Consider the following 22,218-nt stretch of genomic DNA (forward strand, 5'->3'; position numbering starts at 1 on the left):
TGTCTTTAGGAGGTGAAAATTATAGGGTAGCTGCCTCTCTGCATGGAAGAGCGTGCTCCCTATAGGGAGAGAGTGCAGTGCTCTGCATATCTCCCTGTCTTTGCCTGTCAACATGCAGGCACTCGTCTCATCGCGGAGCGCGTCCAATTCATCTCCACCAAGCCACAAGGTCGCCACAAAGACACTGTGCTCCCTAGAACCCTCATTTGCATCACAATTGGCTTTTTTTAGTTACACAAATACTTGCATCTTGATTGCCCCAAAGAAGACTTAATAGTTCAAATGCACAAAGCCCCCTGAGTGAAGGAGAGGATTTTCTGATTTTTTTGTCATCGTCGCTAGGCCCATGACCCGTTATAAATGTCTATAATCTACATTTAGTGTTGTGCTCATACATATTATTACCTTCAGATAATAATCCTACGTGTTCTATCCCATAAGAACCCAGAACCATTTCCTCCTTAAATGAGTATTGTGTAAAGGATAATGGTCAGAATAATAAGATAAATCCCAACAGGACGAACAGTACCCTGGCGTGTAAGGGAGTGGTCTTTCTTCCTCCTGAAAGGATCTATTTTCCTGTTCTGACCGGCGGACTTTACATTATATTAGGTGTGAAACCTGGTACCTGGTGTTACATGTGGTAGTTTTGTGACCTTATAGTGAATATGTGGATGTGTGTCACTTTAGAATACATATATTGTTGTGCGAACATTCTGTGTACTTTTTCCCCCATAGCAGGTGGCAACACCATGAAGTGGTCATGTTATGTGCCACTATGTGGTCCATCTTGTTTTATATTGCTGCTGTGTGCGATGGCCTGTAAAAATCATTTGTTGCGTCACTGTGGTCCTTTGTTTGTCCACTGCATTTTAACAGCTCCTAAACTCCAAGCTATTTAACCTTTTTACCATTATAGTAAAAATTCACCTCCAAACTCTTTTGTTTTTTCAGCTACTTTATTTCAGAAGGATATACATACATTATAAGTTCACACTTCCCATAATGTGTTTATTAAAACACTGCTTAATAGTTTATTTTCCATTTAATAGCTGTACTTTAAAGGTTTACCATACCATATATAGTATACTTAACTAAATCTAGATTGTTCCCAAGTTTAAGTCAATTTTTTTCACCAGCTTGATATACCACACCCTTGTTTAATTTCCTGCTAGAGGTTTCTCTCAGCTTATTTCCACAAGTGGAGACCATAGTGTATAATGGAGAATATGAAGTGTCAGTGTGTGTATAGTTGTTTTAAATCCTTTTTTGCAATATACTGGTAATTACTTACTGACTACAAACCTTTGGTCAATCCAACGTCTTCAGAAGATGAAGCTCAAAGAATGTGGAGGATCGTACCATTGTGTCCTTTTCTTATTGTTTGTCCTCATCCTTGAGAGTCTTTCGGTTTTATGAAAGAGATCCAATGTGGCCCTGTTGTGCTTCTGCTATTTGTCTCTTTTTGTCTTTGAAAGTCCTTGAGAAATATTTAGTTATGGAATAAGTCTGAAATACTAATCTGTACACCAGTACAGGTTGCTTACAGATGTTTAAATGTTGTAAAGTGTAAAATTGTGACAAGGACACAAGATGACATACATCATATATATATTTATTTCACTTGTACAGTCAAATGTCAGTGAAGCTAAAATACACCCCCCAAAAACACCCCTGATGAGCTGTGTTTCTGTAAAAAAAAAAAGCATTAATAAGCAACTTTGGCGAAAGGTTCTTTTACATCTCTAATCATATCTCTCCATCATCTTTCTGTGACATTACACAATTATGGTAGAAGGGATCACAGAGAGGTTCCTACGCGAGTGCATGAACTTTCAGTTGACTCTCATAGGCCAAGATACCCAGAACCATGTGGTGTTGGTGGAGGTCTGCGTTCTCTCGGTGCCCTTCTGACATGTAGGCGTACTGTACTTCAGACTGCACATTACACACAGAGGGAACCTGTCTCTTTAAGTCACACCCTCTTCTCTAGTCCACAGAGTTTGGCCTCAGAGGGCTCTGCAATTAAACCAAGAGAAGGAGAGGGGGTGGAGAAGAGGAGGAGGAAGAAAAGAGAGGGATGGAGAAAGAGAGAGAAAAAGAGAAGGATGTAGAAGAGGAGGAAGGAGGGGAAGCTGGAGGGATGTGGGAGGAGGGGAGAGGGGGATGTGGAGGAAGAGGAGGGAGAGAAAGTGGTGAACTGAGAGGAGAGGGTGGAAGATCTCCAGTAGCTTGAGGAGTGCTGTTGGACAGAATGAGGGAGAGTGTGGGTCACCACAGGAGTGGTGCTGAGCGCTCTCTCTCTCTCTCTCTCTCTCTCTCTCTCTCTCTCTCTCTCTCTCTCTCTCTCTCTCTCTCTCTCTCTCTCTCTCTCTCTCTCTCTCTCTCTTTCTCTGTGTGTGTGTGTGTGTTGAGTGGTGGGATACAAAGTACTACAGTGAGTGGGTGAGATGTGTGTTGGATGAACTTGAAACTTGAGTGCGGGGCTGAGTGCTGACCATAGTGACTTCCCCTCTGTCCACAGCCACCTCTCAGAGAGATGAATATTTATAGTTATAAAGATAATGACAGACTGTGTTGTTAGTGTCATGCTAACTCACATTTGGGACAAACTGGTGAATCAGACATGAAAACACGGTCTCTCTCTCTCTCTCTCTCCCTCTCTCTCCCTCTTTCTCAAACACACACACATACTCTCACACACACACTTCCCTTTCAAACACACTCTCCCACGTAAGAAATAAACTGGTTTTCTTTGTCATAATATGAGGCCTAAAATACATGTGTCTCAGTGGGAGAGGCTCAGCGTGTTTGTAATTGCTCATTTAGAGAGGAGTGAATAGAGCAGCTGCCCTCCGTTGCTATAGTGATTACCCTTAGCCTGCCGGACAGCTGAAATGTTGATATTTTACCATCTCTGCCCCTGTGAAATGATATATTTTGGCTGTTTCTGTGGTATATGGTATATTGGAAGTGTATTTTCTTTCTGTATTTACAAATGTTTGTCTAGACCCAAATCTAAAATGATCAGCTCTGTAAACACAAACAAATCACATACTTATCAAAGGTGTAATTTTAGATAGTAAAAGAGTACATTACTAAAATGGTTAAATGAGCTCAGTATTTGAAATATAGTATGTGCTGTTAAAAAGCACTATAGAGTGAACAGTAGTCTACAATACCAGATGGTTCAGTATGTAATTAAGCACACTGTGATTGTCTGAATAAATGTTAAATGTTTTTGTTCCTTTTCCCCCACTACTGCAGTGACATAGCTTATACCCATGGGTTCAGTGTATGTCCCTACTTCATTGGGCATGGAATCGGGTCTTATTTCCACGGCCACCCAGAGATATGGCATCATGGTGAGGCATATGCTATCAACTGCTTTTAATCCAATTGTTATAAGTTCAGACATGTTTCTGTCTGGGGAAAAGGGAGGAATGCATACATGTTAAAAATGTTCACCTTTTCATGGGTAGCATTTTATTTAATCTATGTTTTTTTCTTCAAAAAAGATTTCTGACAGGGCTTTCACTCACTATTAACCTCTTCAATGGATTAATTTGGGCTTCATGGCAATGCTTATCTGTGAATAACCAATAACAATATCATTTTATTTGCTATCTTAGACTTTATTATGTCAAAAAGTGTTTATGTGATTTCTTAAGCTTTTTTAAGAATCGTTTGAAAAACATTTGTTTATAACTGTGATTCTTATGTCCTATTATTTATTCAGTAAATGAACTGATTTCTTCAGATAATTTACTATGTGTACTCCATAGTGGTTGTACACTGTCCTCGCATCTAAACCATACATTATCATTCTCAGTTTATTAAAAACAGCTTTTACTTACAAATAAAATGGCCTAGATTATCACGGATAATAGTGCTATAATGTGTTGCATGCCGAAGAAACGTGCAGGTGTATCCACTACTACTAACTGCTGTTACTTACATGTGGATCTCCACTCCTCTCCCCAGCCAATGACAATGACTTGCAGATGGAGGAGGGCATGGCCTTCACTATAGGTCAGTGAGTGTGTGATTGTGGTGTGCATGAGTGTGAACAAGGATATTCTGTCAGCTGACCTACATGAATGTGTACAACGATAGTTGTCTTTTGGTGTCCTCGTTGCAGGTGAGCGTCTGTGTGTGTGTGTGTGTGTGTGTACGTGTGTGTGTTTTGTCCGTTTATGTTTAGTTTCTTCCTCTTTCCTTTAGAACCCATCCTAATGGAGGGATCCGCAGAATTCCGCATCCTGAAGGACAAGTGGACTGCCGTCTCTGTGGATGATAAAAGGTATCACCCCATATATCTATGTATCACAGTCTATGTACCACAGTCCCTCTGTACTCCACTTGGCTAGCATATTATTATAATACACCTGATAAAATCACATACAGCACTCCACATTTATTGCCCCCCCTGGTCAAGCTGAGCAAAAGGTAGAATAAAAATAACATTTTTTGGGAATTTGTCTTAGTGTCGCATTGAAAACTATCAAAAACAAATCTTACCTTGAAGGGAATCAAATTTATACTGAGAAATAAAGGCATCATAAATAAATAAATATTTGTAACCAAATCCCATGTGCCCTAGAAAACATTATAAAGCAACTTAATCTTTCAATTTATATTCAACTTTAAGTGAACCTGAGTGTCTATGGACTTTCGAGTAGTATTCCATGACTTCCTGGTTCACTAAGATATAAAAAATAATGTGACACAGAGGTCAAATGTCTTAGTCATTCTTCAACATAGAAAAGACAAGAGAATACACAATCCAAAGAAGTAGCATCTTGAGGTCACAAAGGCTTCACAGAAACCTTCAGTAGTGACTTTCAATTTAATAGACTATTCAAAAGACATACAAGGAAAAAAAGCCTTGCTTGTCATTTAATTACAAATGTAAAAGGCTGGAGTTGCAAAAATGCTATTAGGACTTCATGATCTATGGTCAGATGGAGTGAAATTCAAGCTTCTTGGCGACAAACATTTATGATGGGTTTGGTGTATAAAGAAAGATGACTATATTAAAAAAGAGCTCCAATGCCCAAGGCCAGGGAGGGTGTGGGGGTGTTTTAATTCCAACGCCCCTGGGAATGGTCATGATAGATGAACTCCATAAAATACCTGGTCATTTTTAGATCAAAATCTGTCTGTCTCTGCTAAGACACCAATCAAAATATATGTCCATATCCACACAGAAAAGGCTTAGTGAACACAAAATCAAGCCAAGATTACTGCATAGAAAACCAATGGAGTGAACTAAAGAGGAGAATGCAGAAGAGACAATCTGGACAATCTGGAGAGGTTCTGTACAGAGAAATGGTCTCAAAAACCTTTATTTGTATTCTCCAACTTTATGGCGTGTCAAAGGAGAAGGCTAATACATTTTTTTAATGGCTTTACAATGTACTAAATGCAGGGTTTCCAATAATGGCACATGTGTTTTTGGTAAAAAATATGTATTTCTTTATGATGCATTGTTCTTTCTCAGAATACATTTGCTTCCCATCAGTGTTGGATTTTTCCTCAATAATTTTATTCTGAGATTGAGATCAATTCCCAAAAGATGATTTATTAAATTCCTCTCTTTACTCAACTTCACCAGGGGTATCAATAAATGTGGAGGGCACTGTAACACACCTGTAGTAGTCTGTAATCATATTCTATGACTATTAATCAGAAGAGGCCCCTGCTGCTTTAGCGTAGCATTAGTTCTGAATGGGAATGCATGAGGGCTGGGTGAGGTGGCATTATTAGTTCCCGACCTGCAGCCCCACTGATTATGACGGCTCTCAGTGTTGAGGGTGCTAGAGAAGACTGTGAAGTGGTGAGGCAGAAGTTGAGATGTTGCGTAATTATGCAGCCAGCTCACTGTGTGATGCTGGTGGAATATGAGTGTGTGTGTTTAAAAGACAGAAAAAGGGGTGAGGCAAAAGCAAGAAATGGGGGGTGGGGGGTGTAGTGTCCTCCTGGTAGGGGATGGGTTTTATCAGTTTAGACGCTAGCATGAAGGGTCATTGGAAAATGGGCAGAGGTGAGCGGTTCTGATGTAATTGTATTAAGTGGTTATGGGGGGGGGGGGGGGGGGGCAGAGGGAGAGACGATGAGACCTTTCCCGCCAGCTCGAGAGGATGCACAGCTTGAGGTGGTATCCAACAGGACTTGAGACTCAGTCTGATCATGTGCTTCTCTCTGTGTGTGTGTGTGTGTGTGTGTGTGTGTTTGTGTGTGTGTGTGTGTGTGTGTGTGTGTGCGCGTTTGTGTGTGGGTGTGCGTATGCGTGTGCGTGTGTGTCCTCAGATCAGCCCAGTTTGAGCACACTGTCGTCATCACTTCTGATGGTGTTGAAATTCTCACCAAGCTCCCCGAAGAATATTAGTGTGTGTGTGTGTGTGTGTGTGTTTCTGTATGCTTGTATGTTTATGTTTTTGCTATTTGCAAGAATGATTGTGTGTGTGTGTGTGTGCGTGTGTGTGCGTGGGTGTGTGTGTATTTGTAAAATAAATGTGATGTGATCTGGGAAAACGGTTCACATGGTGCAATTTTACCAATTTATGATTCTGATACCATCCTAGCAACATCCAAGATTTTGGGAGGATGGCATCCAGGATTTTGCTAGGGGACAGTGTCCAGAATGTTGCTAGGATGGTATCAGAATCTTTCACCATTTCACCAGAGAGGGTTTAAATGGAGCAAAAATCAAGGATTTTTGAGTGGACCATGTGAAGGGTTTCCCTAGATCGCATCACAAATGTGTCAGGATGACTTAGGCATTGTTTCTAAAACACTACACAGGGGCACTGAGCTGAACTCTTCCTTGTAAGCCTGCAATGTGAGAGTAAGTGTTATTTAAGTAAAGTTTTGTCTTTCTTTAAAACGTCTACTGTAATTTGTAATATCCCACAATTGCCATTATCTCTCCATTTCACTGTAACTAAAGGTCAATATGAGATCATACTGAGGGTTTGTATGTTAAAATTGAGATTTGCGAAATTCATATTTCTGATAAATTTGGTTTAGAGGCTCTTAATTTTTAATGTCACAGCTTCTACCACACTAAGTGAAATCAGGAGAGAATAATTTTGTCTGGAGTGAATTATTTAAGTTTAAACATAATGTATTTATTTAATTTGTCTTCAGTTGCTCGGTCATTTCACCCAGGTTTATATTTTACCATTCCCTCAGCCTGCCTTGACCATCCTAAATCTCGTTACATCCAATTAGCGGAATGCATTTTTCTCCGTGTCTGCCTGTCTGATGAAGTTACTCCAGAGGTAATGCCGTTATGAGCATCTGACTGGCGGGATATACAGGCTAACGAGCTGGATGTGTTGTGATCGAGATTCTCTATGTGGTGTGTGCTTGCTGTATGAGCCGCGTCTAATATCATCAAGCGAGGACAGTCCAGCGTCTCCCTGAGATAATGTTAACGATTTTATGTCATGCTGGCATGGTCAGGGGATATGCGTTTTGCGAAACGAAACAAAATGATAGATGATGTTTTAAATGTTACAATCAACTGAATTATGCTGTCGTTAAATTATGGGACTTACATTTTGGCTCGTGGCCTGGCTATTTAATTCAGACATTTTAAACATATCCTTAGTGCTTTTCAACGTTTTATTTTTTAATTATTTGTATTACGGGGATTACTATTGTATGACTATTTGTATTATTGCCTTGTTCTATAAATCTTAATTAGTTGCACACCTTTCATGTTCTTGGTTGCCTTGCCTTCTACTACAACAGGTATAGGCTCGAATCTGAAGAAATATTTGTAATGACGACTTTACAATTGTAAGCAATTAACAGTTTAAGTATCCGGTCAATTAGGCATTTGACATGCAAATCCGTCGCTCATGATATGCTAATGAAACAGCGGTGGTCCACTGAAACTGATTTCTGCATAATTAACCATATTACGATCAACTAAAGGGTCTGCGAATGTAGGCCTACCTGGTATGTTACACCTCTTGTCCACATAGACTGATGTTTAGTAAAGCCTAGGACACTGCATCATCTAGAATCTTTGATTTAACAAAGAAATTATACTCATTATCATGATGTGAACAAATGTAAATGAAGTCATCATTTTTTAATTATAGCAATCACGGCAATATTGTAACGTCACCTCTTAAACACATTTTATTTAGTTATAACATCTGCCCACTCCGTATCATCTGAACAGGTCTGAATATATAGATTCGCGGTAAATACGGACAATTTTCAGACCACAGACTGAATTTCACGACCAATGGCAGCATCTCCTATGTACAGCAAGCCAATCAGATCACGTCGAATACACTGCTCGCCGTGATGCAAAGCAATCGCTTCAAGACATTTTACTGTAAGGTTGGACAAAAAAGTTCGCTTTTTGTTATTCTTTACTGAGAACGCTTGAAGAAAAAATAGGTGGCTCCGCGAAATCATTCTTTGCCCCTTTGAAAATGCACAACAGAAGACAACACGAGGTCCAACTTAGAATGAGAAGGATGTCATAGGAACAGAAGCTCCCCACAGACAATATCGCTGCTCATGGATTACTGCGGCTCTCCGCAACCGTCGCCGGTGGCACACTTCTCCATCGGGGCCATTGCGCACGAGATGTCTTACGGAACCGCATCTTCTGTCCCCCATCCACTGGGATATACCTGCTCTCAGCTGAGCCCGTTGCCTTATACTGGCGCCGTCCAAACCCCCAGTTTAACCGAGCCAGGTAAGGGAAATACCACTTTCTCTCATAGCAATATCTTAGCACACAGCTACGGGTTGCACTCAAGTAGAGCAACATCCGTGGATAGAAATGATCATAACATTAGTTTTTGTAATGACTTCACACGAAAGTTGATAAGCCACATATCCAGCCTGTAATAACAGATCATTATTTCAGAATGCTTGCTCAGGCTTGGACAAAATGACCTCATCACAGTGTGCGCATGCATTTTGTTACCACCTGTAGGATCAAAGCCAGAAAGAAGTGAGATAGTGGGCGGTGGACTGGTGCGCTTCAACGGCAAAGGGAAGAAGATTCGCCGGCCCAGAACCATCTACTCCAGCGCGCAGCTACAAGCGCTCAACGGACGTTTCGCGCTGACGCAGTACCTAGCGCTGCCAGAAAGAGCCGAACTCGCTGCGTCATTGGGAATCACACAGACACAGGCACGTTAACATTACCTAATCCACTAATTAATTTAATCTCCAATGGAAATGTGTCGTCGTTTGCAAGCAGAACAATCCGTTGTTTATTGTAATGTCTAGTTTGTTGACTGCTTTTTGGTCTAACAAAACCACCTTCAGTGCCCATGCCTGTAATAATGTGTCCCTTTTCTCTTTTCTTTCACAGGTTAAAATATGGTTTCAGAACAAAAGGTCCAAGTTTAAGAAAATCATCAAGCAGGGACGAGGAACCATTGAATCCACAACAACGCAAATAGCTGAACAAGGACTGTCTGCCACTACGCTGCCCACCACTTCGGTGTGGAACTCTTACCTCACATCCTACGCAGATTCCACCGAGCCAACGATGGTGTCCTACGTCTCGGAGTACAATAACTGGTACCAGACAGTCCACCAGGAAGACACACAGCATACCCAGTTGATATGAGCTTTGCCTGAACAGTGTGGCCATACATTTGCTCCAACTGTCTGAGACTTTCTAGGATTCTAATTGAGAAACGGAAAGGGTTTGATACAGGTTGTGACACTTGAAACTGTTGTGTTCTCTTGCAATAGTTTAGGCCTTAATTATTTAGCAAAACCTTTGCTTTCCTTTGGACCAGATACATTCAGTGGAAGGTAATGCATGTTTTGCCAGGGGGAAAATCTCACATCAAAGGCAAAGCTATTTGTGAATAAGCTCAAACCTTTGGATAAAATGGAGCACAAGATATAATTTATTGCTGTAATTTATCATGAAAGGGGCTCAGTGCTGTCACAAAGCCTGACTGCTCCATATTCTGGAGAAGGAGGCCTACCTCAGTGAACGCGTATGCTGTGATGAAGACTGACCAAGTTAATGAACATTGATCTCTGCAAGCTGCCATTGTTTCATTTTCTGACTAGGCCTGTTTATTTTCCAGGTTTTTAAATTCTGTAATCACGAATTTTCTTCAGGTTTCGATGATGCATTGTATCCGTTTACTTTCAGCACTCAGCTTTGGACTAATGCATATGATTTGTTGTACAGAATTAAATCAACCTGACATTTAGCTATTATCAAATAGTGTTTTATTTCTTCCAAATAATGATGACACAAATTAATAATAAAAAAGTACAGTTGGGCATATAGGCCTAGCTTAGCCTACTTTATAGCCTAGCCTTCTAAAGATCATAATGTCTAATAAAACCACCTATGTGCATTATTAGGGCCTACGTCATGGACATCTGCAACGATCATTTCACTATTAAAATATTAAATGCTATAACATTTTTAGTTTTAATATTATTTGTCACATTCACTCTTTAATTCGAAAATGGCCTTTTCACTTTCTTCTCGCCTGTCTCTTTCCCGCTGTGACAAGACTACACAGACGCGTGCAGCTGCAGAAGCGCGCGTGGGTTGGCCCACTGATAGCGGGTGAGCGAGCAAGCGAGCGAGCACCCGCTAAATAGAAACGTAATTACAGTCATTTTGCTTTTATTCATTCTCCCGCGTTTTCCATCGTTACGACAATTATGAGCAATTTTCTGCCGGTCAGGGAATCCTTTCACTCTAACAAAAGAGAGAGGGAGATGGATAGAGAGGCAGAATTCGATGTTTTAAAAAGCTGAAATAGGTGTGCGGCTCTTTCTGTCGCTTTTCTGACAAATTGCTTTCAGGTGCATGGCAGTGTTTGGGGGGGGGGGGCTTGCTGCCTCATGTTAGCGCAGCCTTCAGTAATGTAAAACTAAATCAATTCCCTATAAGTTAAGACAAAGACCACATTTCTATCTGGCTACAGACAACATCTCGATATCGTTAAATTGCGGAATAAGCCTATTATAAAATTGATTGATGGACCCGTCCCTCTTTTAGTCTACTTTCTCCCATCCTCTCCCTCAGTGCCATTGACCTGAGTAAATAGACATGATGGCATTTCAGCGATAAACGAAATATTACCCCACTTAATTCACTTAGGCCTAGGGTAGGATACAAGTAATTTCTGACCATGCGTAAAAATCAAGCTTTAGGTTTCTTACCTACTCTTCAGTACATAAATTTGACTTCAAGCGCTGAGAATCCTATATTTCAGAGGTTAAGTCACTATTCCAGATGAGGGACGTTCCTCTATCCAGCTGTTCCATAAGGTTAGGCACTGTGAGTTCTGCTCAGTTTCAAAATATGACTGCGTAGTGAGCGTCAAACACGTCTCTTTTTATAGGCCTATCTGGGAGGAGAGAAAGAGTGAAAAAGCAAAGATTATTAGCCTGAATGTTTATCCTTCGTCACACTAATGGCACTCGAAGGTTTGGTAATCCTCGGGAAAATTATGAAAAAAAATGTCTCGCTCCCAAAATTGCAGCTACACTATTCCGGCTGATTACGCGGCGAACGGAAGTAATTAAGATGTGGGCGGAAAAAAAGGAGAAAACGAGCGGGATTTGCTCTTGCATCTCCCTGGATTAGCGCATAACTGAGCTCGTTGATGTGAGGTAGCCTATAAACAAGGCCCTGCGTCAGGATCTAAATTTGTAGGTAAAATTATACATAAGGCTGTGTTTTTTTTGTTGTTGCGCTAATTGAGATTATAATCTTAATTTAAGGATGGTTGTTGATTTAACCTAACACCTCCCAGGCATATAGCCTAGGCATATTTCATCACGCCTTATCAGTCATATCAATTACCACATTCTGCTATAGCCTACACTGTAAAAAATAATATGCCCTTTTAACTTAAAAAGGTTTGTTACCCCGCTGCCTTACGTTTTTGAGTTAACTTGACATAACGTTTTTGAGTTAACTTGACATAAAATTAAATTTGATTTAACTTATATTTCTTAGTTAAGTCAACTGAAAATTTTACACAGACTCTTGTTGTGTCAAAAAAGCCATGTAAGTTAACTTGATTAATTTACATGTTGTTTCAAAATAGGATCATTAGTTGAAATAAATTTGTTCAGACATGTATTTTCCTTGTTAGTTTTATTAACTTTTAAAAACTTTTATACTTATTTTTTTCAAAGAGAGGATGCACATCATAATATCGAAGAAAAAACCCAAAACTAACTAAAAATACACAGGTGGATGTACAGCACATCAAATTTGGGGGGGAAACCCATTATGCTACATTAGAAAAAATAATCTGAAAACACACATAAAAACAAATCAAAACTGAGGACCAAGTCCAAGTTCTACGGAAGGTTGTTGTACTACTCTTTACCAAGCAGCCTGTTTTGGAGAAAGCAGCTGCAATGTTCATGTGAAGAGGAGCTCCTTCCAATGTTCAAGAACAGCTTTTGTACTTCAAACGTGAATTTTAGATGCTTCGGGTAGTCCATATTGAGACCCATCAGTCCAAAGAGTTCAAAGGCCTTTGGAATATTGGAAATGTCCATGACGATAAACTGTTCCTCCAAAACAAGACATATGTGATTGATTTTGTAGAACTACGCATTTGCTGCAGTCCTCATACACGATCAGGATCCCCACACTGGTTTCTTTTAAGACATCTTCAACTGGACCAGTTGGCTGAAAAACAAATCACCAGAAAGGTGAATATTTAACTCATTACCAGGGACATGCTTTTATTCTATTACAGTTTAGAACAGTTAAAATAATCTGCTTAGTTCAAATACAATGTTACATGCTTTATAAAATGATGAGTTTCCATCTGTAGAGCATGTCCTTGTATTTCAACCAGTGCTTCCAAATCACATTTAAAGTTATTTGCTAAACCTACCTCACAGGTCTTTAGAATGCTGGAAGTATCTTGACGAAGAAAGTGGGGCATGCCAAGCAGGTTGTTCGCTTATTCTGGTTGGAATCCTGAAATGCAAAGGACAAGAAACATGGGCAGATATTCATCAAGTTCACTGAGGAAGGTTCTCAAGAGATCAGCAGACATCAGACAGTTGAATTCCGTGAGGATGCAGTGAATGCAGAATATGACAACAAAAAAGAAAAGATAAAAGACATTAAATCAATATTTTTGTGTTCATTCTACAGGCAATTCTGTTAATACCTGGTGACACTATAAAATAAAAAAAAGTCAATTGTGTGTAGAAATGTCCGTTGAGGTCAACTTGCCTTCTGAAGGTGATAAAACAAGCAGAGCAAGGGGCAAAAGTGGCTGTGCTGTCCGTGCTTCAGAGTATATCTTCTGATGACCCTCTGATTCCGCGTTGAAAATGGGCTCAGTTTACAGGTCCACTTCATTAACACTCTTCTGTAACAGAGATAAATTACAAGCATCTGAGATTTTAATGCACAAAAATGTGTTTGTAAAAGCATTAGGCCTATTGAGATATCTGTTAAACATTGATACTACATGGCCTACATTATGATACACAATATTATTCAGATTTGAATGAGGACTTTCTATGAACACTGTAAAAATGCTTAGGTAACTTTTATCACCTATACTAAACATAGTGAGAATGAAGTCATGCTTAATAAAGATATGCTTAATGGGTTCATAATAATATTCTACATTTATGTCCACTGTGCTAAATAGCATCGGAGATGGTTGAAATAGGATGTAGGCTACTAAAGGATCTTTGATATTGACTCATTTCTTGCCACACACTCTCAGTGCTGTTTTTAAAGTAAACTTTTGGCTCAAACTGTGAAAACAAACATATCACCCTTACTAATCTGAATTAAGGTTAAATTGTCATTAGTCCTTGTGAAGGGAGAACATGCTGATGGACAAGAGAAGCTTCCGTTAGTTAGCAGGCTAGTTCGTACCCATCTAAGTGAATGTATGCAAATAGATAACCACCAACCAACTTGGCTTGCCTTAAACAAACAAACAAAAACATCTCCTTAGCTATTTTAAATACACAAGGGGAAATAACCATAAGGAATAGAGAAAAGACTTGTTTTCTTCAAGTGGCTTGGTACATTACAGCATTATGATAGCTAGCTTTTACTGGTACTAGCGAGATATGTGGTTAAGCGAAAACATCTACGAAATGCAAGTGTTTCATCCAATTATATGGAAATAGTTCTACTCATTCAATTCATTGAGTGGTTGTGTACTAAAGTTTACTCACCAAAAACACTGAATATTGACGGATTACGTCGGATGAAAGTTGAGACGATTCCTCCATGTGCTTTTCTTCCAACAGGGCAAAGTGATGTAAACAGGTCTGGCCAGAGGTGGCAGTAACGAGCATGTGTCGTGTTTTGTTAGGGCTACTTGTTCATTTAAGTGAAGACAACAAAGTGCTTGTTCATTGAACTTAGAACAAAGTTGAATCAGTGAAAACTTAGTATTTCTTTTTGACTCGACAATTTTCACAGAGTTTAGTTATATTAACTAAACAAATTAAGTTAAAGCAACAAAACCACAGTATTATTTTTTACAGTGTACATGAACATAGCCGAAATAAATTATTCTATTTTAATGTCTAACGATTTTCATATGAGATCTGATTCTGCTGCTTTAAGGAAGCCATGGAATCTACAGCAGTTGTGTTGTAGCCTAGACCAAAACGAATGCAAATCAATATGAATTCTGATAATTTCGTCTTGAAATTACCCAACTGCTTGTTGTTGATCTGCAGGCATAATAAATTATGCTATACTTAAAGACTATTTTTATTACTACTGTTTGACATACAATTATGTAATTGCCTAACATGTTAATGTTATTAGCCTAATTCTTGTAACCTCATATCTTCTAAATTCGTGTAAAATCAATTATGCTATGCTGACTGACTGGACACACCAATCCGGCAAGGGTCATATACACATACACTGTCATCATGTGTTAAATTTACCTGGATCAGTAATTGTCGTGAAGATTTTTTTAACATATGCATATATGAGAAATTAGATATTAGCACTTGCTTGCGGCCATACCGACCTTCCCGTATTTATTTCGGTTCAGTTAGGAGTGTGCTGACATTTGCAACTACAACAACTGAATGCCAGTTTCAATTACTTGCGTATTATCAAATTAAAACTATGATAACATGGTATGTTACTGCTGTTAATCTTAGCCTAAATACACAGATAACTCTTCGTATACATGCGTTCAGGGCATTGAACTGTGAGCGTAAGAAGTGGCTACCCAAGCTCAGAGACCAGAATAGCTTGAGGCAGGAGGCCGGGAGTGGAGGCGAGTTGGGAGGGGAAATGTTTCCATGTCGGTCTGCTTGAGGCGGTTTTGTCTTTTCGGTTTCTCCCTCTCTTCTTTTCTCTTGCCTTTTTTTGGAGGCCTACAACATAAAACGTCTGGGAGAGGCGCGCGCTGACTCCAGAGAGTCTGCTGGGGGAAGAACCCAGGCCACACTAGGAACGCCCTCACGTCCCCTTTCTCTCTCTTTCTCTCTCTCTCTGTTCCTCTCTCTGCTTCTCTTCTCTATCTCATCTCTTATTCAGGGCCAGTACAGTACTGTTGGTGTATATAACAACTCTAAATAATCGGATCCTATTAAGAAACGAATGGAACCCGGGAAACTCCATTCATTACCGGCTAACCGCAATGGATCATAAAAAAACAGTTGGCAGCGCTGCACACCACAACGCTCATAGAGTCTTGGCCAACAAGCTCTTGTCGTTTTATTGGCCTCTGGCCTGTAATGTTTCCAGAATCAACTGTCATCAGTCTACGGTCAGAGTGCCTTACAGAAACAGTTCTTCGACAGGACCACCGTACAATGAAGCCCCTAGGTTTCTCCGAACAAGCCTATCCCAGTCTCTGATTAACTGATTTTAAAGTCACTGATATGTGATCACTTTTGAGAAGTACTACGTGTCCAATCATCCGTGGTTCCGCTTCGCTGAGCTGGATCCAGCGGAAGGCACATCTGGCGCCAGTTCTGCGGAGATGTGGTCACGTCAGTCTGACAGTTCGCATTCTCCAGATTTGCTGGTAACCAAAAACATTTCACCAGTCGAAATACGGCTTTAAAAGAACAGGAGCCCACCAATGTGACCAGTGGTGTCAGCGTTAGTGTCGTAACACTCCTGTCATCATTTGCACAAAACAAAAGCGTTAAATTGGACGACATGCGCTCCGGCAAAAACAGGAATGAGTAATAGGAAACAGAGCAGTGTTTGTTCAAATAAAACATTTATCACAGTAGCATACAAATAAAATTGGATACACGAATCGTGTTCAGATGACTCAGATGCTGAAAACTGCATAATTTTCGGCCTTATTAAGTTAACCTGTTACTTCATGACCATGGAAACCAGCCTGTAAGATGAGGCGTTTGGGCACATATCAAAGGGTGCTGTTGAAACGGTTGTTTGCGTTGTATTTAAACAAACGTGCTCCCATTCCAGTCATTCACCTCAAAAAGCCCACACAGAATTTAAGCACTGAACGGTTACATATGTCCCATGGGAGGCAACCAAACAACGAACATATAGGTTATGGTCTACTTCAAAGGCAATACCATTTTCATTTGAGGCAAACTTGGTCGCTGTGAGCTCAGCTGGATCCTCAGTGTTAGTAACATGTGTTTTTTTTTACAGTGAAACCCCGGATATTCAACAATAAATGCAAGGTCTATGTAGTGCCATTGCCCGTGTTTACGTGTATGTTGAATTGACACACCAATAAGCGCAAAAGAGAGCAATAAATAGCTGAATAAAAATAATTTAATTCCCAAATCATTGCATGAGAATACTACACGTCCGACGGCTACAATATAAATCCAAAAAGGAAAACGCAATAGAGTTTATTTTCTTAGTTCTCCCCACTCCCCCCAAAAGGATGGTCCCCTGCGAAACCAGGCGCATAGGCAGGTAGAAATCCAGTTACGATCGAGTTCCTTCCATAGTTCCTCTGTTTTTGAGTTCAAAGTTAGAAAATGGGCCCCGTGCTCATTGCGCTGTTATGGTGTTGGATAAGAGGGCTTGGCTGTGCGTGCGTCGCAGAGTTCGTGGATGTATACCAAGAGTAGTTTGTAAGGAACGAGGGGGCTGTGGTGTTCGGTGGGCCAGTGTTCTGGCTCATTGTCGAATCCCCGTCGTTCAGCGTTTGGCCCTGTGGGAATTCCCAGTTCGTCTCGGCCGGAGAACTGCAGGGTGGCGAATCACTCGGGGCGACATGCTGATCCGGAGGAATTTCCCCGTTTTTCCATAACTTCTTGAATTTAGAGCGTCGATTTTGAAACCAAATTTTCACCTAAAACAATAGATAAACATCAACAACACAAAAAAATACAAAATGCAATAGTTGCTCTAGTAACTGGAGAATTTGCCTTCCAAGACATCTGCCTATTAAATCTACTGAAGTAAATAGCACACTTTATTACTGCTCTAGACGACGACAATTAAAGTTAGTAGCCCAAAGGCAGTATACTGTGGTTTACCACACATATTCTTAGTTGTAGGGCTTAAAGCATTAATAGTGTTGCCTTTGTTAACTACATCCAGAAGTTAATGTTTATAAGCATGCGCACAAATTCTGTTTTGAAAAGTTTTACCCATAGGCATTCACAATCATTCATTCATTCATTGAATTCGACTGCTCTCACCTGCGTCTGAGTCAGGCCAAGGGACGCCGCGAGTTCGGCCCGCTCTGGGAGCGCCAGATACTGGGTCTTCTGAAATCTCCGCTGAAGAGCAGCCAGTTGGAAACTAGAATAAATAGTTCGAGGCTTTCGGACCTTCTTTGGCTTTCCATTGACCATCCGAATTTCTGGCTCGCTCTCCTCTTTCTCTGCAGAAAAGAAACAATGGGACCGTTTAAGCACCTGATGTATCCACACACCCTATGGACATTGATGAGAGATGTCAGAAATAGTGACAGTTTACCTGTGTCTGTTGGAACTGGTGATGATCCAGAGGCATAGGATCCATAGGCGCCATAAGAGGACCCAAAGCCCATGTCGTACGCTTTGGGACTGTAATGTACATTACTGGCTCCCCCGGGATGGTAAGGATAAGACCCAAGTTGTGCGTATGCCGCGCCAGCGCACAGACCAGGCTGGGGGCTGCTATAGAAGCTGCTGTCGGTCACTGTGGACACCGGTAACGTGGGCGAGTCTTGAGATTTCATGGTGTGGAAGTTGGTGGAGGTAATTTGGTTGGAGTGCATATCTGTGGCGAGGCTGTCAAAGACTCCGGTCATCGTTCCAAGAGAAAATGTTGCCAAAGTAGAATGTAACAGGCGATATATTTACGCGGTACGATCCGGCATATAATAAAACAATGTAAAAGTATCTGAGCTAAAACTTGGATATTTAATGGAAGTTTTGACGCTTTAAGAGAGGTAGTTTTGTTGTAGGTTTGTTTACTGGCGCATCCTCTTTCCCAGTGGAGGGTGTGCGTCTTCGGGTTGCCTCTGCTCCCTGAGATGCTGTCAGGGCGGTCCATATACAGCGAGTCATGTGAGAGACGCAACCAATAGGTGAGCAAACAGTCGACGTAGCCTATACGAGGTACATTTGGTTTGCCTTGAAGGATTACTAAAAGCCAGGAAAGCCTCTTTGTCTCTACTCTTCCATATCAGGCGCCGAAAGCTGAAACATACCCAATAAGTGTTTCCCTTCTATCGACAGAGGTGTTCAGTAGACTTCACACCAACAACTGAACTTTCAAGACTGACATATGAATACTTCTTAAATGTACCACAGCGCAACGTTAATCAGTTTCGCAATGATTTCACCTCATCTCAGTTATAAGGTCTACTCAAATACTATATTGTATAATCAAATGTGCTGCTATAAGTACGGTAAAGAAGACCATTCTTTGAAGCATGGGCATACATATTCTAAGCAATTGTTGCAGGTAGGCGCCACCCACTGACAAGACAGTGGTACTTCGTGCCTGGGACCGAGCATTAGGCATAAGCAGGCAACACGTTTTGCCAGACTAGACGTCGAGTAATTACCAATGGCGCCAGTCTCTTCAGACGCACAGGTGAGCAAAACAGCTATTATAATGCGTAAATGGCGGGGATGAAACTCGGAGAACACCCACAAAAAGTTATGTCTCGCCAGACGCCTCCAACATGCTCTAAAAATTGCGTCATGTGCAGCCAGTGCCAATTTACTTAAGGCCAACAGTAAGTCCAGCAACAGGTAGGCCTTAAATCATTCCTTTCGTGTCAGAGTGTGAAAATTCACACGAGAAAATGTGGTGAATTAGAGAGGCCATTTTCGTGCCCCATTTTAAAATAAAAATCGTAGGAAACTGTCAAAACAAACTCATAATTTAGATAACTTTATGGAGGCCTACACACAAATGTGCTTTATCATCTGTGCTATCGTCTATTAATAATACTGTTGAAATGAAATGCGTCGCTGCGCTCAGTGGTGCAGAGATTAATACACTGATACTTAATAACTTAGTTGGATAATGTTCTGTCATGTGCATATGTGACCGGTAGCCTATTATCAGTCTTTGATATTTTTTACCTTTCAGATCTTAGCTTTTATTTATTTATTTATTTATTTATTTTAAATATTGAGGTCACTTCAACTGCATAGATGCTCTTTACTCTGTCTCCATCTTGTGGCAAAATTGTGATACGATTATGTCGAGTGGATGCATAGGAAGTTAATTAATCAAATGAAGCCACACATCTAACTGTCATTATCTCCCTACACTCATCTAAAGTAGTCTATTGAAACTGAATAATGGTGGGATGGGGCAAAATAACTTGACGTGAAGGTTTATGAAAATATATGCTAGTAATTTCATAATAGTCTCGGCGCCATCATAAATATTTGATTCACAGACCCTGACAGCTGTATCCACGCGAAGTGGAAGAAACGACTAGAGCATAGACTAGGCAAATGGATTTGGACGCCACAGTAAGGACTACAGGTTGCAAATGAATAACACATAAAACTATAAGTTTGAACATTGCGTGGGTCCACAGTGCCGTCGGGGGGCAGCATAGCACCAGTTATAAACTGTCATTCACGTGCTCTTAGACTGAATTGGGACGCCTTGATCAGTAACTTATTGGTATTATTAGAAACGAATCGCAAGACTCACCCCGATAATTGCAATTAAAAGGATAGCCTACATGGCTGTTAAGCAATTGCAATGAGGGTGGAGGCAGACAATAGCCTAATGTTTGGTTTGGAATATGAATATTATTTCAATTGACCCGAGGTCTCTATTATTTGAATGATTTGAATGTAGGTTGATAAGATGTTTTTAACAAATGAAACATTTCAACTCAAAGCAGATTGACAGGCTACAGCTTCCAGTCACCTAGATTGTAGGCCTATGAGCCCTGCAGCCTTTATTGACAACATGGGAACATGTAGGACAATAAAGCTTTTTGAATCTTGAATGTAGGTCTGTCAGAGGTAACAATGAAACAACAGAAAAAATATGACTTATAAGGACAACCACATAATAATAACTGTAATAACCACTACCAGAATCCAGAGAGGGTAGAAGCGAAGGAGTCAAGTCAGTAATCAAGGATCTTTGCAGAATTGTTCACATGAGAGCTGTGATAAATATGCGGAGTCATTGTTAGGCCTTAAGTGTCTACACAGACTCAACTCTCAAACCTTGGATCCTGAAAGCTTGGTCTTCCTTTCCATTCCTTTTCTAAGCAAAGGATTTTCCATTAAGGGCTCTGATTTGCTCAACATTCTGTCCTTAGGAAATCATAAGGTAACATACTTCACAAACAGCAGAGTCAATAAAAGTTGCATGTGACAAACCCAATGATTTTTCTTTGATAATGACTTTGGTTTTTACTTACACTTGTCAACATACTGTAGATGCTTGATCATCCACAAACTCCGAGTTTTATTGTATGAAGATGGAGGAACATTCAAGAAATGGTGCAGTGCACAGAAGTGCAGGTTATCTACTTTATGCTATGCAAGGTCTCTTGAAAACCTACAAGTCATTGCTGTATGCAGTAGCATTCACAGTAGTCTGTTACTATTTGTTTCTACAGAAACTTTAGGGCAGGCAGTCTTTTACTCTGGTTGTTAAGCCAAATATGCCTCCAATTTTGTGCACATCAGCAAACATACACTAGACAGACAAAACCAGAAGAGTACACCTGGGAAATGAATGACTCCTCTTGAAAAGTATGCACCGGTTAAACCTGCCCGTTCTCTGATCAGAGGGGAGTCTGCCATAAATGATTAAAATGGACATGTTTACGTTTCCAGTTGCAGCATTAAAGCTAGTAGTATTGATGGAAAGCATGCATGTCTAGGGAGAGCAGCTCTGTGTGACTGCTGCTAGCGTGCAAAGAGTGGATCAAACTTTAGATGCCTCAGAAAGAGGCTGCACATGTGCACCTTAGTTTTTAGATGTGTTTGTGCATAATGACATCATGCTGGATAACAATAAAAACAAAGACACGTTATAAATTGTGTCGTTAACAACTCTAAATACAAATACAACATCAGTCTGTCATGAATCATACCATTGATAGAATTCATGCTGTTCTCATGCTGTTCTTAGAATATTCAGTCTTAAAAGCCGTACTGAAACAATTGATAAGCATTTTTGAATCATTGAATCATTGAGATATTGATTATTTAAATTGTGTGAAATAGACCATCTAAGTGGAGACATGTGTTGACAGGTGTTGCTTTTCTTGCAATTATACACTGTAGAAATAAAAGGTGACTTTTTGAATACTTTTTACTTGAATACTTTTTTTCCAATGAAGATTCAGAATAACACAGCAGAGAAGAATGAAAGAGAGAAAACAATGTCTAGAGATGAAAAGTTGGACAAGGGTTAGGAAGAGGAGCATAGGAGAAGCTGGACCAGGCAGATAAGTTCTTTCTTCTGTTTTCCCCTACTTGCCTGCCAGGGGGTGCAAGTGTATACTGTAATTATTGACCAAATGTCCCTCCTGGATGCACAAGACGCCATCTGCAGGTAATGTAATATTACCAGGGGTGGATATGGCATGGCATCAGGTGCATTGGTTAGAGATGCTATTCAATATGATATGGACAAAGAGATTCTAATCGTATTGAGTATAAGGATTTCTTCATATTCTACTGCTATTGTTAAGCTAAAAATCATACATAGCCCACTTTGTCTGCTTTGGACCATACTCTCTCATAACACCGCATTGTAGGCCTATACTTATAGGTGAATCAAAT

The 22,218-nt window shown here is 40.3% G+C and overlaps 3 protein-coding genes and 1 long non-coding RNA gene across 5 annotated transcripts in view; 2 read left to right on the plus strand and 2 right to left on the minus strand.

Annotated features, from left to right (window-relative positions):
* Window positions 1-6,889, plus strand: part of metap1d (methionyl aminopeptidase type 1D (mitochondrial)) — a 13,184-nt gene extending 6,295 nt beyond the window's left edge. For both annotated transcript variants that reach the window (XM_076302725.1, XM_076302726.1), the window contains 4 exons: window positions 3,268-3,365; window positions 3,985-4,032; window positions 4,225-4,303; window positions 6,313-6,889. In XM_076302725.1, coding sequence (XP_076158840.1) covers window positions 3,268-3,365; window positions 3,985-4,032; window positions 4,225-4,303; window positions 6,313-6,391 — 304 coding nt within the window. In that variant the 3' untranslated portion in view covers window positions 6,392-6,889. The remainder of the gene's footprint in view (window positions 1-3,267; window positions 3,366-3,984; window positions 4,033-4,224; window positions 4,304-6,312) is intronic.
* A 1,658-nt stretch (window positions 6,890-8,547) lies between these two features.
* LOC143141833 (homeobox protein DLX-6-like) lies at window positions 8,548-10,304 on the plus strand. The gene is made up of 3 exons (XM_076302538.1): window positions 8,548-8,728; window positions 8,903-9,171; window positions 9,356-10,304. The coding sequence occupies exons 1-3, from the start codon at window positions 8,548-8,550 to the stop codon at window positions 9,614-9,616; spliced, it is 711 nt and encodes a 236-aa protein (XP_076158653.1). The 3' UTR covers window positions 9,617-10,304.
* Window positions 10,305-13,237: 2,933 nt separating this feature from the next.
* LOC143142040 (uncharacterized) lies at window positions 13,238-14,294 on the minus strand. The gene is made up of 2 exons (XR_012990864.1): window positions 14,206-14,294; window positions 13,238-13,376 (listed from the first exon to the last, which is right to left on the minus strand). It is a non-coding gene; the product is annotated as an uncharacterized LOC143142040 (long non-coding RNA).
* Window positions 14,295-16,516: 2,222 nt separating this feature from the next.
* On the minus strand, window positions 16,517-18,386 carry dlx2b (distal-less homeobox 2b). Its single transcript, XM_076302727.1, has 3 exons — window positions 17,927-18,386; window positions 17,647-17,831; window positions 16,517-17,294 (listed from the first exon to the last, which is right to left on the minus strand). Exons 1-3 carry the CDS (start codon window positions 18,240-18,242, stop codon window positions 16,971-16,973), a joined length of 825 nt encoding a protein of 274 aa, XP_076158842.1. The 5' UTR covers window positions 18,243-18,386; the 3' UTR covers window positions 16,517-16,970.
* Window positions 18,387-22,218: the final 3,832 nt, after the last annotated feature.

The sequence above is a fragment of the Alosa pseudoharengus genome, unplaced genomic scaffold (genome assembly GCF_046254945.1).
Source record: "Alosa pseudoharengus isolate Yale_2024_CS ecotype anadromous, Long Island Sound unplaced genomic scaffold, YU_APseudo_1.1 YU_APseudo_1.1_scf_24, whole genome shotgun sequence".
In the NCBI taxonomy this organism is placed as follows: Eukaryota; Metazoa; Chordata; class Actinopteri; order Clupeiformes; family Clupeidae; genus Alosa; species Alosa pseudoharengus.